Below are 16,565 nucleotides of genomic sequence, written 5' to 3'. Positions count from 1 at the left end.
CATGTGAGTAACTAGCGTTTCGCAATAAGTTTTTAGTTCTAATAGGGACAAAACTAGCTTCCTTCATAGTATACCATTCTCAAATTGATGGCCAAACAAAGTGGCTAAAAATAAGGCTTAAGACTTATCTTCGCCACTACTGCTATGATGTGCAACATACATGGGATGATGGGCTTCATCTAGCTAAGTTTGCACAAAATAATACCACACATGCAAGCATTGAACTTTCCCCTTTTGAGGCTCTGCATGGTTACAAGGTGCCCCTTGCAACAATCATGTTCAATGAGAAGATCAATCCATAAGAAAAGGAAGAGTTGGAATCAATGCAAAATGAACCTTAGAAGGCACATGAATAGATGTAGCTCTATGCTAGATGAAAGATGGAGGTCCATGGAGTTTCAAAGAGGAGAGGTAGTGCTTTTGAGAGTACCCAAGTTTAGATATGCTATACTTAAGGATGACTCAAGTAATAAATTGGCACACTACTACTATGGGCCATATAAGATTCTTAAATGTGTTGGAGATTTGGCATATAAATTGAAGCTCCCTTCTTCCACTAAGATCTATAATGTCTTTCATGTGAGTCAACTTATACACTTTATTGGCTGACAAATGGATTATCTTGAGGAGTTACCATCAATGGATAAAGAGGTTATTATGTAGTATGTCACTAAGGATATCATTTGCTAGTGGGAAAACAAGCTTCAGACCCAAATCTATAGTTGAATACTTGATCAAATGGAAAGGTTTACCTTTGGAGGGAGCTTTTTGGTGACCAATATCTATCTTGGAGGAATTTCCCTATCTCAAAGAAGCTATTTTGGCTTTAAAAACTAGGTAATTTTAGCCACTATTTCATTGCAAACTGTTTCTAGACATCTTATTGTTTTAGAACAACTTTTGTTTTGAATAATTTTGAGAGATGTATAACCTATATGGGCTAAAATTATACGACATAAGCTTTCTTTTTATATATGGCATGCTCAATTTGGACTAGCCCATAAAAATTTATCTTAGTTTTACTAGAGTAGGACTATTTCACGGGGGGTTCACTCATAGTAAAGAAGGCATGTCACCTACGTGCAAGGACTTCTAAAAAAACCCCTATTTATGAAGCTTGTAAGACTAATATATCCCCCTATTTAAGCTTATAAGATATATACATGTGTGACTTTTTATGTATCCCCTTTCTTAAATCTAAGTCTTCATAGAACATATACTAACTTTCTTTTTAAAAGTTGGAATTGTCCTAAGCAATTAAAAGTATCAAAATGCTCATATCACAGTTTGCGAATGTTTTTTTTGTTAGAAACCTTAGGTTCAATAACCCTACTATGTGAGGGTTTAGGGTTTTAACCTTACTTGTCAAGGTCTCGTATGCCATGGAGAAACCAATCTATGGAGAGAGGTGATCAAATGCATCCCCCCCTTCTTTTTTACCTCTATCCCCTTCTTAAATTTAAGTTCAATGTAGGAAATTAAGAGGGGTCTACCTCTAATGTATACGCTTAAGTATCCCCTTCCAAAAACCCCCCTCCCTTACACTCACATGATACCATACAACATCTATAGTGAACCCCCCGAGGACTATTGTAGACAACATGTTGTTCACTATTTACAAGAGCATCTTCATGAAGTTATTGTGACCAAATTCTTATCTTTATGGCCTATAGTGGATATATATGTGGCCTATTTGGCTATGTACTCCAAATCCAATCACTTTCATGAAGAATTTTTCAGATTTCTCCATTCTCATAATCATTTTAACAAAGTGATACTTTGTCCTCTCCATTGTGCAATCATTTGTAATAAGCCCATTTCTTGTTTTTGAGGGAAAAAACCCTTGGGTGAGGATGGATTGTAATGAAGTGGAAAATACACTTATTTTCAGAAAGAATATGTGGGAAATACTTTAATCACACTGGAATGAGTACATAAGTTGTAAGAGGATTATTTTTTTCATCATTCATTGAGTAATAAGAATCCTCTTCATCTCCAACCTTCTTGTCTTCAGCTTCCATGGCTTATTCTTCTTTCTATTTCTTATTGTCTTTCTCTCTTTATTTCTAGAATTTCTCTGTCCTTGTTCAGACTCTCTCTCCTCTTAGTGTCATTCCTTATAAGTGGTTCTTATTACTTGATGGCATGATGAAAAAACAAATCCTCTTACATATTATATGCTCATGCCAATGTGGGTAGAGTATTTCTCACATATTCTCTCTAAAAAATAATCATTTTCACTTCATTACAATTTAGTATTAAAAAGTACAAAAATAAAAAAATCCTTCAATTTTGTTGAGAAATCTTAAAATTAGTAAAGACGAATCCATTTTTTTCTCCAACATTTTTGTCTTTAGCTTCGCTGGCTTCCTCTTATTTCTCTTTGTTCTTCTTGTTTATCTCTCTTTATCTCTAGAATTCTCTCTCTCCTTGTTCAAAATTCCTCTCTCCTCTTAGTATCATTCCTTATAATTGTTTCATATTACCCAATGCATGATGGAAAAAATAATCCTCTTACATCTTGTATACTAATACCAATGTAGCTAGAGTATTTCCCACATATTCTCTCTAAAAATTATCTTTTCGATTTCATTACAATTTAGTACAAAAAATTTTGCAAAAATACAAAAGAATCCTCCAAATTATTGGAGAGGTATTCGAAAATGAGTCCATTTGATTAATATTTTTGTTTAGTAACCTAGAAAAGCTAAATGTTTTTTAATTGAGAGATTTTCTTATTGATCTTCAAAAAATGTTTTCCATCAAGATTGCTTGTAAGTTAAAATAGGAAACAACGTAGACTCCTTGCAAGTTCACCAAACTTTCTTATGTGCTAGAGGTCTAAGGATATTGGTGGAAAAGGATGAGCAAATGAATTCTTTTCTTGCCTAAACCTCGACCTAAGAAAAAGTTGTTGCATTTGTCTTATGTTTGAAGAGTGAGGATTTGAAATAAGATTTCTATATCCTTCCTTTTTAACTTCATCAATATTCACAATATTACCACTAATTACTTCAAAGTGCAAGGCTTTATTGATATTGTAGTTGTGAAAGTTATCGATTGACACCCATTTCCTCATCAGCATAGACATATACACAATCCATAAGGATCGTGACAAAAATAAGTAATGGACTAAAGCAAGTGAATTTAAGACCAAAATGGGAAGGGGGATATACTCTTTTGAAGTGAAGTTGTGTATGATTTTGTTGGAATAAAGAATCTCCCAATTCATTCATATTAAGTGGGATAAAGTTAGTTTTGTAGATACATGTATATCTACTCTCCATTTACATTATTGAGTTAATGAACAATGGTTTCACAAGAAAAATGTGGGTATGTAAACACATGAAATGCAAAAACCTTTCCACAATTGCTACAAAAAGTTTTGATTAGCATTGCCCTTTAGGGAATCTATTTATACAATGGTGTAGTGACAAGGTGGTACAAGTCCCAAAATAATTACCCAATGTTAATTTTAGATAGGTAGTCCACTTAACGTTGAAATATGTGGATATCTTAATTTTCAAGAAAAAATAATTTATTTTATAAAATTAAAGAAAAAGGATTCTCTCTCTCATGTAGAAAAAAAAAGGCAATGCTCTTCTACATGATAGTGCGCCCTTGTTCAATAATGGATGAATATGCTATTGAACCTTATTCCCAAAACTTGCTATGAAAACTTGTTGATTTAATAATGGAGAGTTATCCTAGTCAACCTTATGTTGTGGTTACTTTGAAGAATTTGTGCAACTATATTCACTTGACTTGAGAATGAACTATCTTGGTTAAACAATTAACAAACTTTGAATTAGTGCATTCGAGGCAATTCAATAATCCCTTCACATACAAAACTTTTTCTTTTTATTGGTGGATATAGGTTCCTATTTATTATTAAAACTTTTAGTAAAAAATATTGTCATTGCTACATTATTGAAATAACTACTTTCACTTCAACATAATGAGAACTTGTGAAAGTTTAAATTTTTCAAAGTCAAGTAGGGTAATGTTTATGCATCTACACACAACATGGGGTTTGATGTTGGTCAAACAAATCTCAAGTTGGAAAAAGAATATTCTTTTGTTATAGGCACACATCAATGTTTGTTATATTGCACTATTGGCTATTCATGCATCAAGACTTTGAGAATGTTCTTGGAGGTCTGCAAGCATAGTCATATCATAAAAGAAAGAATTTCTAGAATGAAGAGAGATTTGATAATAAGATCAAGAAATGAAGAATGTGATTGATATGCTCATACAAAGAATTGCTCAAATGAAGAGAGATCTGATAATAAGACAAGAAATGAAGAATATGATTGCATGCTCATACAAAGAATTGCTAAAATGAAGAGAGATATGATAATAAGATAAATAAATGAAGAATGTGATTGACATGTTCATACTTGCAATTAACAAAACCTTAGTTAAGGTGGGAGGTTTTCTCAATGTAGGATTGCACAATGTTGTGATAACACCCAACCCATGTGACGCTTACATGTGGTAGGTGCCTCAATGCAAAGTGGACGGGTTTCTTAAGACTTTATCAAGGATAACTTTTTTAACAAGGAAGTGAGGGATAACTTTGAGAATAATAAAGTGATCTTAGATCTAATTTGTGGAATAATTATTGCCCTTGTAGTAATTGAGATTCTATACATATAAAGTTGATAGGCCTTAATTCCTAAGCTATGTAAGGTTTGAAAGATGGTCTCCCTAATTCTAGTATGAAATACCTTTCATGGAAGGAGGGGTGAAACCAATAAGAAACTTGGCTTCAACAAAATTTATTGTAGACCTTGGGTTGAATAGGTGCCTCATTTTTCAATTTAAAAATGATGTTATTTGAGTGCTTTGGGTTGCTAGTTATTTTTCTAGTTAAGTATAATTACATATCATGCATTACAACTTTTAAAAAGCATGCTAATTGACAAGTAATTGTACTTTCTAATAATCACAATTCTCAATCGGATATGCTATAAGATCTACTCTCTTCTCCAATGAATCCATTAGATATTGCTATGTGAAGATCTCAAACTATCCTCACATGTTCAACTTAGCCTTTTATTTAATGCCACATTGTGTGCTCTCAATAGAACCCAATATTCAATTTGTGCTCAATTTAAGTCATGTCCAATGATCACTTTGAAGCATGTCCAAAGGACATTCAAGTGACTTGAAAATAAATCATTTAGTAGAAATTTTCAACAATGAATCACCATTGGCTAAGCATAAACAACTACATGATGTAAACAATTATATATAAATGGTTGATCCCTTTTGTAGGATCAACTAATAAAGAAATAAGAAAGTTGATCTAACACATTCTCTCAAAAGTTGAAGCATTTATAGTAGAGGTAACGTAGATACTCTCAAAAGAGGCACAAGGATAGGTATACATGACTCTAAGCATAGTATCGAAATAAAACAAAAAAAGCAAGAAGTATCAAAATGATGGACTATGTAGAGAGAATAGATAGTTTGATTAAGAAATGCAAAACATGATTGGATTGCGCCTCTTACCTCCAAAGATGTAGAGCACATGCTAACTTTGCATGTGAAGCTATAGGTATTAGATGGACAAACGATCCAATGATTGATTTGCCTTTACTTGTTGTTTTGAATCTAGAGGTATGGAATGCCTCGAGTCCTTATGGGCAAACTTTTGGATCATAATTTTGAGATAATCATAGCCTCATGTATGTGGAAAAGGATCTTTCCATGCAGGCTTCTGAAAACCATCCATTTAAGAGTTGTTATTGTCAAGGGTAAAAACTTTTTTTGATAGTTTTCAAACCTTACATGAGATGTAGACTTTACATTTTCAAATTTTGTTTTAGAAAAATTTTAGAAGAACCCTAGCTAAATTGTTACCTACTAAATAGGAATCTCAAGACCATAATAATAATAACAAGTACTTTCAAGATGAATTCATGGGTTGCCTGTCCACTGCCAAATTTTCAAAGGATTCCTTCTTTTCTTTGATAATGACACTATTCATGGTTTCCTTCTTTTCTTTGATAATGACAATATTCGAATGCTTTTCATTATGAAGGTAAAGGGACTAATAATAAGGCAACATCCAACAACTAGTCTTGTCTAACTCCAATTTTCAAGACATTGACTCTTCAAATGTTGCATATATGTCATTTGTTTTTTGCTAAAAAGTGGTCAGTTGACCCTTCAATACCATATTTTTCTAAGAAATGTTGAGAAATGCAAATTGCATTCTACAATTTCCAACATGTGCTTGAATTATGATTTGAGATCAAAATGAAAAATGCCTCGAAGGATCACAACTTTTTACTTAAGTGTCATAAGATAGGTCGTGTTAATCAACATGTATGTTTTAGTAATATTCTGTTTAAATCTACATGTGTATCTGTTACTATTCTTAATAGGATCTTTTTTTTCCTTTTTTCCCCTGAAGGGGGGGGGGGGGGGGGCACATAGCACATGGCTCGCTCATGAAAGGGCATGTGTGTGGGTGCATGCTCGCAAATTAAGAACCCACCTATAGTTGTAACCATGCCCACAAAGTTACTTGCCTACACCCACAAAGATAAATGTGGTGGCTGTTTCAGTTATGGCACCCCTCAATGTAGAACATTATCTCAAATCACAAAAGTTGTTTCTTGTCTCAAACCTTAAATATCCCTCATCTATAAGTGCATTACCTTTGCCTCTCCAAATTTTGTGATGTGTTGGTATGTACTACACACAGACGCACGATCGCACACACACACACACACACACACACACACACACACACACACACACACACACACACACACACACACACACACACACACACACACACACACACACACACACACACACACACACACACACACACACACACACACACACACACACACACACACACACACACAAACATAGATGCATTATCTCTCTCTCTCTCTCTCTCTCTCTCTCTCTCTCTCTCTCTCTCTCTCTTTGTTTTTATAGTATTTTACATTTTTATGTATTTTGTGTTATTTTGTTATCAATTTCTTCATAAATATATGCTTAATAAATATTTTATTATATATATATATAATAATAATAATTAATTCTTCATAACAATTTATTTTGAATTAGTTTTTTATAATTTAATGTATTTATTCTAAAATCTTAATTATATTACATTACAAATAATTTACTTGTCAAATTACATTTTTATTATTTGTTTCATAGATTTTCATTATCATTTTCTATTAGCCATATAAGTGTGACTTGCTACATACATTTTGCATATACTAATGGTTGCATTATGCTTGGTAGATAGAAAGTGTTCAATTTATGTGTTTTGTATACTTGGCAAGTAGATTATTAAACGGAGCTATGCAAATACAATGATTTTTTAATTTATTAGTGGAGTGTATTTGGTGCGTAGAATGACAATTATTTTGGACACTACTATTATGAAAATTTATTTATGTGTATATGCACAAAATTATATATTATTTTTATAATATTTGTATTATGGCCTAAGGCAACACAATTTGGTGGAAGTTACTCAAGTGCCTCAAGAGCATGAATGCTAAAATGAAGAGTCACAATCCAAAGATGATCTAATTTCTTACGGCACCCAAGTGTCTTTGATGTGCTCAACAAGCCAAAAAGAACAAGAAGATTAGCCATAAATCTTTTCTATTTTTTCAATTTTATTGCAAAAAGTATGGAAAAACCATTTTGACATAGTTAAGCCAATTCAATGATTACTTTGATGGATCCTTTCCTGAAGAAGATGAAATCAAGTGTGCCATCAATTATTTGGTTAAAAAGCTTCACTTTGGTGGAATTTTCATCATCAAAGCTCCAATTATTCTACCACTTGGGATGATTTTTACGAAAGAATTAAAGAATCATTCCTTCCTCCTTAGTTTCTCCTTCACACCAAGCCCAATTGGGCTAGCAAGAAGGTGATATTGTCGTTATCTTGATTGAGAGATTTTGGCAAAGCTGACCTCTTCTATTGTGCATGCTTGAAGAAGTTTTTGAGACTGCACTCCAACAAAAAATACAAAGATGGTCTTGAACACTTATCGAAGCAAAGCTCAACACCCTTCATCCTTCTTCTCTCTAAAATGCCACTTCTCATGTACATGACACCAAAAAAGTGTTTCAAACTATTGCATAGCTCATTTGAAGTCAAGAACCAAGTACTTAAGGATGCAAGTTTAAAAGACCTTTCAATTCTCTCCATCCTAAGTCTCTCCCAAATCCACAATTAGCCAATTTTACATTTAAAAAAGGAGTGGAATAAAAACCTAGGGAACCCAAAGAAAAGCAATACGCCACAACCTCAATACCTAACATATGAGATTCAAGTCCACTTGCTATATAGGTGTAGTAAGACTAGACATATCCAAGCTCAGTGCTGTGTAAAGCTATCAACGAACCAACAACACTACAACATCAAGGAGCTACCGGACTATGCACTTGATTGAATCATCGCTTGCATACAAATAAGAGGTATCTAATGAAGGTAGATAATCATCTTATTTTTCAATAATAAATATTGTAACATTCAAGCAATGTTACAATATTTATTTTATTGCTTTGAACATAATATGATTATTTATTTATTTATTTTATAATTTTATATTGTTGTTTTCTATGCATTGCATAGTAGTGGCTTATTACGTGTTGTGCATGTGTGTGTAAAACTAATGACATTGTGCTTGGCACATAAGTGGTGAGGAAATAATGCGTTTGCATTTTTTGGTGAGCAAATTATTAAACAAAGTTATGCAAATGCAATGATTGTTTGTCAATGGAGTGTGTGAAGTTTTTTTGGGCACTACTATTGTGCAGATCTGTCTATGTGCTTTTATGGGAATGATTTATTATTATCGTGACATTTGTATTATGGCCTAAGGATAACACAATTATTTTTGAAAGGCTAGATTACTTCTCTCCCTTTCTCCCATTTGATTTTAGTTTTTCATAATTTATTCATTTCTCTCATTGTAAAATTATTTATTTTTTAGTATGCCTCTCTCTATCTCTCTCTCACATTTTAACTATAATTGTTACTTTATTGTGCACCTATACTTTTATTAGTTGTAACTATAATTGCTACTTTACTTTACACTTATACTTTTATTAGTTGTATCTAATAACTGTTTTATGGAGAACACACATTTTAGCATATGTATCTTATTCCATTGTTTGTGCATTGATATTCTACTATAGGTTTTGGATTGGACGTTTGACCTTTTTAATGAATTTATTACAGTAATTTAATTCTTGTGACATAAAAGCTTATTGATTGAACCAAGTGCCAAAAGCACAATTTTATATGTAGGACTTCTTGGGATATATACCTAGGAACACCACGATACACACGCATATGAGTTCTCCACAAAGTATGAGGGTTACAATAATGGATGCCATTGTGTAAAGTTTTAATGGCCAACAACGCGCGCGCTTGCTACATGAATTATGGCTTATGGTGTGAAGTGCACTCCATTTTGGTGACATAGTGATTTGTGTGACCTAGGCATGGAGTGCCTAACTAGTAAGATTAAAGAGCTAGAACAAGGAGAGACAAATGCACAAGTGTTTAGGCATGGCAATTGAAAGGCAAGACTTTATGTTGGGCCAAAATGCTAGTTGACTAGAGAGGTGATATGTATTATGTATGATATGCTCCTTGCCCAAGGCAAAAATGCATAGGTGGAGGGGTGTGATTTGCAAGTGGTAAGGTGTGAGGCACAAGTTGCTAGGCACATACGTTTTCATCATCATCAATCATCATCAACTTTATAAAAGGGGAAGAAAAAGAAATCACATGATCCACATGCACGGATAATTTAGAATCTAAGCACTTGTCCGATGAATCTGTTTAGGTCGTAGTCTTCGTCTTCTGTGTGAAGGCGCGCGGGCCCAGCCTCAGAAAGGTTGATGGATGTATGAATTAATGGTAATGAAGAGAGAAGCTCGGGAAGCCTTAATTAAGGCGAGGAGGAACAAGACTCAGAGGATGGTTGGGCTTGGTCGAATGAAGGCGTGCACTGTGCCGTGTTTTAGGTGGGACTTGGGGGGGCGGCGGGAGAGAGAGAGAGAGAGGGGGGGGAGAGGATATCCATAATCCCGTGGGAATCGGATTCCTTTCAGTGATGAGGGGGCTGGGTACATCGCATGCACACGTACTTAAATGATGATGATGCAAGACATTGATGTCGACAGGCGCCCGCGCATGGACTGTCAAAGAGGCTCCATGTGGGTGGGTGAGGAAGGGCTCTATACTCGAGAGAACCAGTTGGTAAGAGAAAGGGCGGGGGGCGAGGGGCAGAGAGAGAGGGGGAGAGAGAGAGAGACGCTCAGAGATCTCAGTGTGTGAGAGAACTTAGAAGACTCAGAAGAGATTCTCTTCCGGCCTTGCCGACACATACACGCACGCGTATCGAGAGAGAGGGGTCGTTGATCTGCCGATTTCCCCCTGCCTTCCCCACAACGCTTTTGTCTTTACCCCCAGCGGCCAGCTGAAGCCTCAGAGCTCCTCTCTCTCTCTCTCTCTCTCTCTCTCTCTCTCTCTCTCTCACCATCACTTGATCGGAGCTCTGTCATCATCACTTGACCGCTCCAGCTCTCAGACCTACTGAACAGTCTTCGTAGCCCCACCTTTGCTTTTCTACCCTTCCATTTATTTACCATTAGCTTATAGTTCTCAGTCGTCTTGCTTCCATCTACGGTCTACCCATCATTAATAACCCTCGCTTTTCTTACCTGCATGTCTATATATTTGTCACCTTCGCTTTGTGGCTTAAGGCACGATAAGACAAAGAGGTTTCCTACAAGATTTACACCTCTCTTTACGAAAGAGTTTAAGGACGCGGATTTGCTGCTTCTCTTAAGGATGCGGATTCGCTGCTTCTCTCCCGGAGCGTTCCACGGCTCGCTTAATTGAACAGTTCAACTTACTTGCACTGTTCAGCAGCACATATGACTATTCAGCAGCATGCGTGCTAATTTGTGAAGACAGAGTAGCCATATCTACCAAGGGTGAGAGGTCGCAACACAAAGTTCAGCATCAACATAGGAGAGCTCCAAGGTGCTCACTAGCTGCTCAATTACGATCAAGTATGACAGTAGCTGCTCAGTGCAATTATCAGAGCATACAGTCCAGGTACCCACAGTGCTTCGGGACTCGACTGGGGCTCTGATCGACGTTGTCGAATGTGCAATATTTGATCCTGTTGCCGACTGTACGATGTTTGATCCCAAGGAAAGCCAACAGCAAAGCTGAGCACGTGCTAGTGGACAACTGCACAAGAAATTGATTGTGTAAAAGGTTGATCAGATGCTTACCGAGGAGGACGATGCAATTGTAGAAGAGGGAGAGCCGTTATCATGCCTGGAACCCAAGGTCGCTGTGGCGGTAGACAAACATCACAGCAGCGTTCAAGCGCTCAGATGGGCATTAGACAAAATGGTCCCTGCGGGTGGTACCGTGTACCTTCTGCATGTACAGCCTCCACTACGCTTCATCCAGACTCCACGTATGCCCCCTCTATCTTCCTTGCTGCACATGATCTGTTACTCCACATCATGCTTAGTCAATCACTACCAAGTGGAATCTGGATTTAAGCAAGACATAAACGTTGTTCATGTCTAAGATGGACCCTTTGAAGGTGAATTTCTGTGTTTTGCTGCAGTAGGGCACCTCCCTTTCGATCAGGCGAATGAAGAAAGCAGGAAACAAGCCAGACGGCAGCATGCTGCAGCAGCTGAGAAATTGATGCAGAAGTATAGAAAAATCTGCGAAAAAAAGGAGGTGCATTCAGTATACCTTTGTATTTAAGCCGGCATATTTCTAGTGATAAAATTAAATTGGTGTTTCACATACTTTTAAAGAGAAAACGCCAAAACTGTTTTACAGGTAGAACCACAGGTCTTCTGTATTGACAGTGATTCTATTAAAGATGGAGTGCTGCAGCAAGTCCAAACCCTTAGCATCTCCAAACTTGTTCTGGGGTCTTCATCCCAAAGTGGACTCAGGAGGTATGTCCTTTGTCATTTGTTCAGCAGCAAAACACAATTTAATCTGACATGAACTCTGACACAGTTAGGATTCTTTCTTCAACCACATACAAGGAGACTCACCTAGGCACCTCACTTCTCCAGAACAACATGGATAAATCAAGTTTTCAATTCAAGAGCAGCTCTTACACGATATATTTGAGGCGAGGATTATGTCAAAAAATCCTTCCCAAAACTAGCAATTGGAAATGGTGATTCACTCTGTCTTGGGTTTCTTTCAGACAATGTGATGAGGGGTTTGATTGGATACGTTTTTTCCACCTCTTTGTCTCAATACTTGCGTGAAACTATTTTTGAACACTCCCAAAAAAGCCAGCTGAAGTTGAATTTGCACTCTGAAAAACTAAAGGGGTTGCTTCTCCGAATTCAGACACTTAATTGCGAAATCCAGTCTTGAAAGCTACATGAAAGTTAACGCACTGAGATGGCAGAACAGTGGTGCTTTTGTGATGACTAGACTTGCTTCACAGTTGGGTCAAATTTGGAGTCCCACACAGTCGTTTCTGAAGTCTAAATGCATTGTGAAGTCCAGGCCTTTGGTTATATGTAAACAGATATGGAAGAAGATATAAGTAAATGCTTAAGAATAGTAGTCAGTGTTTTTGTGTTGATGCTTTTCAACTGATCACACACATGCACCACACTCACCTTGTGCAGGATCTGCACTTGGTTGAGGAAGGAGCAATGATTCAAAGAATAATAGAACTTGTCAAAAATGCAGTGTTTTTGGGAAGCAGCAAGAACCACATAAAGTGTAAACAGCACCCTGGAAAGTGTTGGTGTCTGAACTTGCTGGCCATTGTTATTAGACCAAATCTTAACAAGTAGGCTACCACTATTCAGGGACCATTCTGGAGGTAGCTTTGACTAGTCCTCCATTTGAAGGTTCTGTCACAGTAAAACCTTCTAGTTGAACATCTGACTTAGAACAGGCCAAAAATCAATCTCCCAGCCACGAAAAAAACTGTCCTTCTTAAAGGTAAAGGTGTCAGAGTGCAGAGAATGCGGAAGTGTATGGACAAGACTGAAAGACAATGAACATGAGAGAAGATGGAGAGAGAAACGAGACAAAAGAACCCAGAAATCTGGAGTCAATGAATGCTGAAATGAAGAGAGCAAGGGCTGCTGATGTATCTTGTCCAGCCGAATCTCTTTCACCAACACCTGGAAGACAAGTGATGGGGGCAGGTTGCCATTGGAGCATAAATAGCATGAAACAAAGCAATAAAGTAATGTTGGTGGCCAGCAAAACTGGCTGACCTGATCATAAGTTAGTAAAACAATCAGCGATAACCAGCCTGGTTGCCACTTGGCATAATCACTTACCTGATAAGGTGCCCGTACACTGTGACTGCTGAAAATGCCCACTAATTGATAAGAAAAATGCGTGAGCCCCTCCAAGAGAACCAGCTGCAACAATTGTATCATGAGAATGCTAGTGTTGGGGATGACTAATCTCTAACACCCCCTCTCAAATCCTACACTAAGGCTTAAGGATCTAGAGTGCTATTGGAGAACAACCTGAGGAGGCGCCTTCGTAAACAAATCTGCTATGTTATCCTTTGTCTTGTAGTAAACCATATCAAATGTCTCATCCATGATCTGTGTGAGAGTGCGCAATGGAAAGGAATGAAAACACAGAGACAAAGGAATAGAGAGAGATTGCAAGAAAAGAAGAATGAAATTTGCATTGAACAAGAAAGAATGTTGATACAAATGGGAAAGCAGAAAGAGATTGATCACTCCCTGCACGCAACCCACATCATCAGTGAGGGCACCAGATTAGGCTGATGATGAAAGCAACACCGGAGATAGGAAAACCTTGGATGATGATGACAATGTTTGGTAGGTATAAGTAGACTGTGGAAAGCAGTAACTGCTCGAGAAATGCACACAAAATCTCAATTGAAGGAGAAAATGCTTGAAAGGCAATAAACTGAGTGACAGACAGGTCAGAGCTCCTAAAGTCCTCGTTTGACTCAGATTGAGGCTTACAGGCAGGAGATGACAAGGCATGACAAACATGATTGCTAACACCTTCTCCAAATCTTGGATGTGGTGGAAGGCCAAGGAAGAAACAGATCTTGCTGATGAAGACTACCAATGAAAAAGCTCCTCATGATCTTGGGAAAACCCCTTTGAAACACTAGGGCCAGGAAATCCATAGCCGCATCACCAAGTCTGCCCCCTTGTAAAAGGGATTGGGGGTACGAGGAAACCACCGGAGGAGAGGGTGGAGGATGGTAAGGAACTTGTGGAATAGATGGTGCACAAGCGGGAGCGGGTGTGGCAATAGATAACTGCCTCGGAGAACCCTGCATAAGAGAAGGGGAATGGAGCTTGTAAAGCCCGCTCTCTTGCCAACGTGTCGTGATAACAGCCCCTGTAGAAGAATCCTCAATACGAATGGCTTGCTCGGTGAAGATAACCCAGGTACTAAGCCTAGTAAGGCCATAAATTGAGAGGAGTGGAAAGCCGAAGTTCGGAACAAAAAGGGTTGGGTGAAAGGGAGCTCGAAGCATAGTCGGAAAACAAAGGCAGAGTGCCAACACCACAAATAGGCACCGATACAATGTCACCAACATTGACGGAATCTTCAGAAGAGTGTAGATCCTGCAACAAATCACCTTGTGGAGTCATATGACTAGAAGCTCCACTTGTGAGAGTGCGCAACGGAAGAAGGAACACGAACACAGAGGAAGAGAGAGAAAGCAGAAAATGAAGGAAGAAAATCTGCACTGACTGAAATGAATGCTGAATACAAAGGTGTGGACTGATCAGTCCCTGCACGCAGCCTGGAGCGTCAGTGAGGGCACCATATCAGGCTGGAAGCAATGGCAGTACCAATGCCGGAGTGGGAGAGTGTGCTGAAATCTGCAAGAAAATGTAAGGGACTGATGGGGGGGACTGCTATACATTGCCCCCTAGCCTCCAAACTGGCCGACCTGGCCCAAAACTGGCCGACTTGCCCATAAAATGGGCCGATTGCCTACACCCAGGAGTTGATTGACTGGCCAAGACAGGCTAACACCACTATCAACCAGCCAAGGCCTCTCGGAAGATGAGGCAATCACTGAAGAAGGCTCCTCCAATTGAACAATATGGAGGAACACTGACTCATGGGTAACCCTTGGAGTAGAGGTAGAAGGAAAACTCCCCTCTCTTGTCGGAACATAGTGTCTTGAGTTTCGTGCTAGACCCATTCTCTTCAAAGATCAACCAATCCTTAAAATGTGAGAATGCTTTGGACTTCAAGGCCAAGAATTATACCCATGTCATCTTGCTAAAATTATCAACAATTAGCATAAAATAGAAACTCCCCTTAAGGGATTGTGTCTTCATGGGTCCAAACAAGCCCATTGAAACAAGCTCCAAGGGCGCCTTAGTGTGTCAGGAAGCCTTGATGGTAATAGCATCTCTATGCAGCTGGCCACGAATACAAGAGACACATGGCAGGTGGCTTACCCCAATCTCAGGTAACCCATGTACCAATTGACCATGAGTAGCCTTCTGAAGGTACTCATAGTTGAGGTGGTTAAACCGAGGATACCAAAGCTCTGTTTGAGTCTGTGAAGAGAAAAAAAGAAGAAAAGGCAAAAGAAGACCGCGTCTTGTAGACTCCATTATCCTCATGTCTTGCACAAAGAACCTATTGAGAAACACCATCAAGAGCTCGTAAGGAGTCCTTATCAAACTCAATTGTTAGACCAAGAATATATATATTTCTTATTGAAAGGAGATGATACCCTAAACCTGATACATAGAGCACCTGTGATGTGTGGGCACCACCTTGCCCATCCGGAATCAGTTGTATACACCCTTGCCTTTGATGGGGACCGAAGAACTATCACCTTTAAGGATTTGCTCATGCATTGAATGCATATGAGCAATCCCATCTGAAGAAGGACTCGTGTGGTAGGAAGCACCATTGTCCACAATCCACTCACGAGACTGTGGGGCCATCATTGTTGTATTAATGGCCATTAGAGAAACATTCTCAATCACCTCCAGATGGAGGAAGGCGGCCGATGAAGGAGTTGCCCCCAAATCTTTCATAGAGAAGGTTGAACTTAGCTGCCTTTGAAGAGCATTCAAAGTACTCTTATGCTTTTCTGCAATCAGCATGTCATCCACTTATAAGACCAACACAATAAGACTTCCATCATCAGTCTTTTTAGTGTATAAGCAGTCATTTACATGATTGCATTTAAATCCATGGCTGAGCATGAAGGTATCACACTTTTTGTACCATTGTCTAGGAGCTTGTTTCAGCCTATATAAGTTGTGTTTCAGCTTACAAACCAATAGCTCTTTCCTTGAAATGGCAAAACCTTGTGGCCATTTCATGTACAGCTCTTCATCCAAGTCACTATAAAGAAAAGAAGTCTTCATATCCATCTGATCCAACTCTAAATCCAAGGATGCAGTGAGAGCAATCAAAACATAGAGCGTAGTCATCTTCACTACTTGTGAGAAGACCTCTTGGAAGTCTATGCCTTCCTTCTGTGTATAGCACT

General features: G+C 38.1%; 1 protein-coding gene across 2 annotated transcripts in view; it reads left to right on the top strand.

Moving 5' to 3' along the window:
• Positions 1 to 10,326: 10,326 nt before the first annotated feature.
• The window catches only part of LOC148020286 (U-box domain-containing protein 52-like), a 78,800-nt gene continuing 72,561 nt past the window's right edge, over positions 10,327 to 16,565 (top strand). The window contains exons 1-3 of one of the 2 annotated variants that reach the window (XM_087700619.1): positions 10,327 to 11,507; positions 11,667 to 11,782; positions 11,888 to 12,009. In XM_087700619.1, coding sequence (XP_087556745.1) covers positions 11,309 to 11,507; positions 11,667 to 11,782; positions 11,888 to 12,009 — 437 coding nt within the window. In that variant the 5' untranslated portion in view covers positions 10,327 to 11,308. Of the gene's footprint in view, positions 11,508 to 11,663; positions 11,783 to 11,887; positions 12,010 to 16,565 lie in introns of both variants that reach the window. The other variant, XM_087700617.1, reaches the window with a different exon arrangement.

The sequence above is a fragment of the Lygodium microphyllum genome, chromosome 19, assembly GCF_053477565.2.
Source record: "Lygodium microphyllum isolate KBCC chromosome 19, Lygodium_microphyllum_v1.1.10, whole genome shotgun sequence".
Classification (NCBI taxonomy): domain Eukaryota; kingdom Viridiplantae; phylum Streptophyta; class Polypodiopsida; order Schizaeales; family Lygodiaceae; genus Lygodium; species Lygodium microphyllum.
Note: the sequence above shows the minus strand (reverse complement) of the source record. Positions and strands in the feature narration are given on the sequence as shown.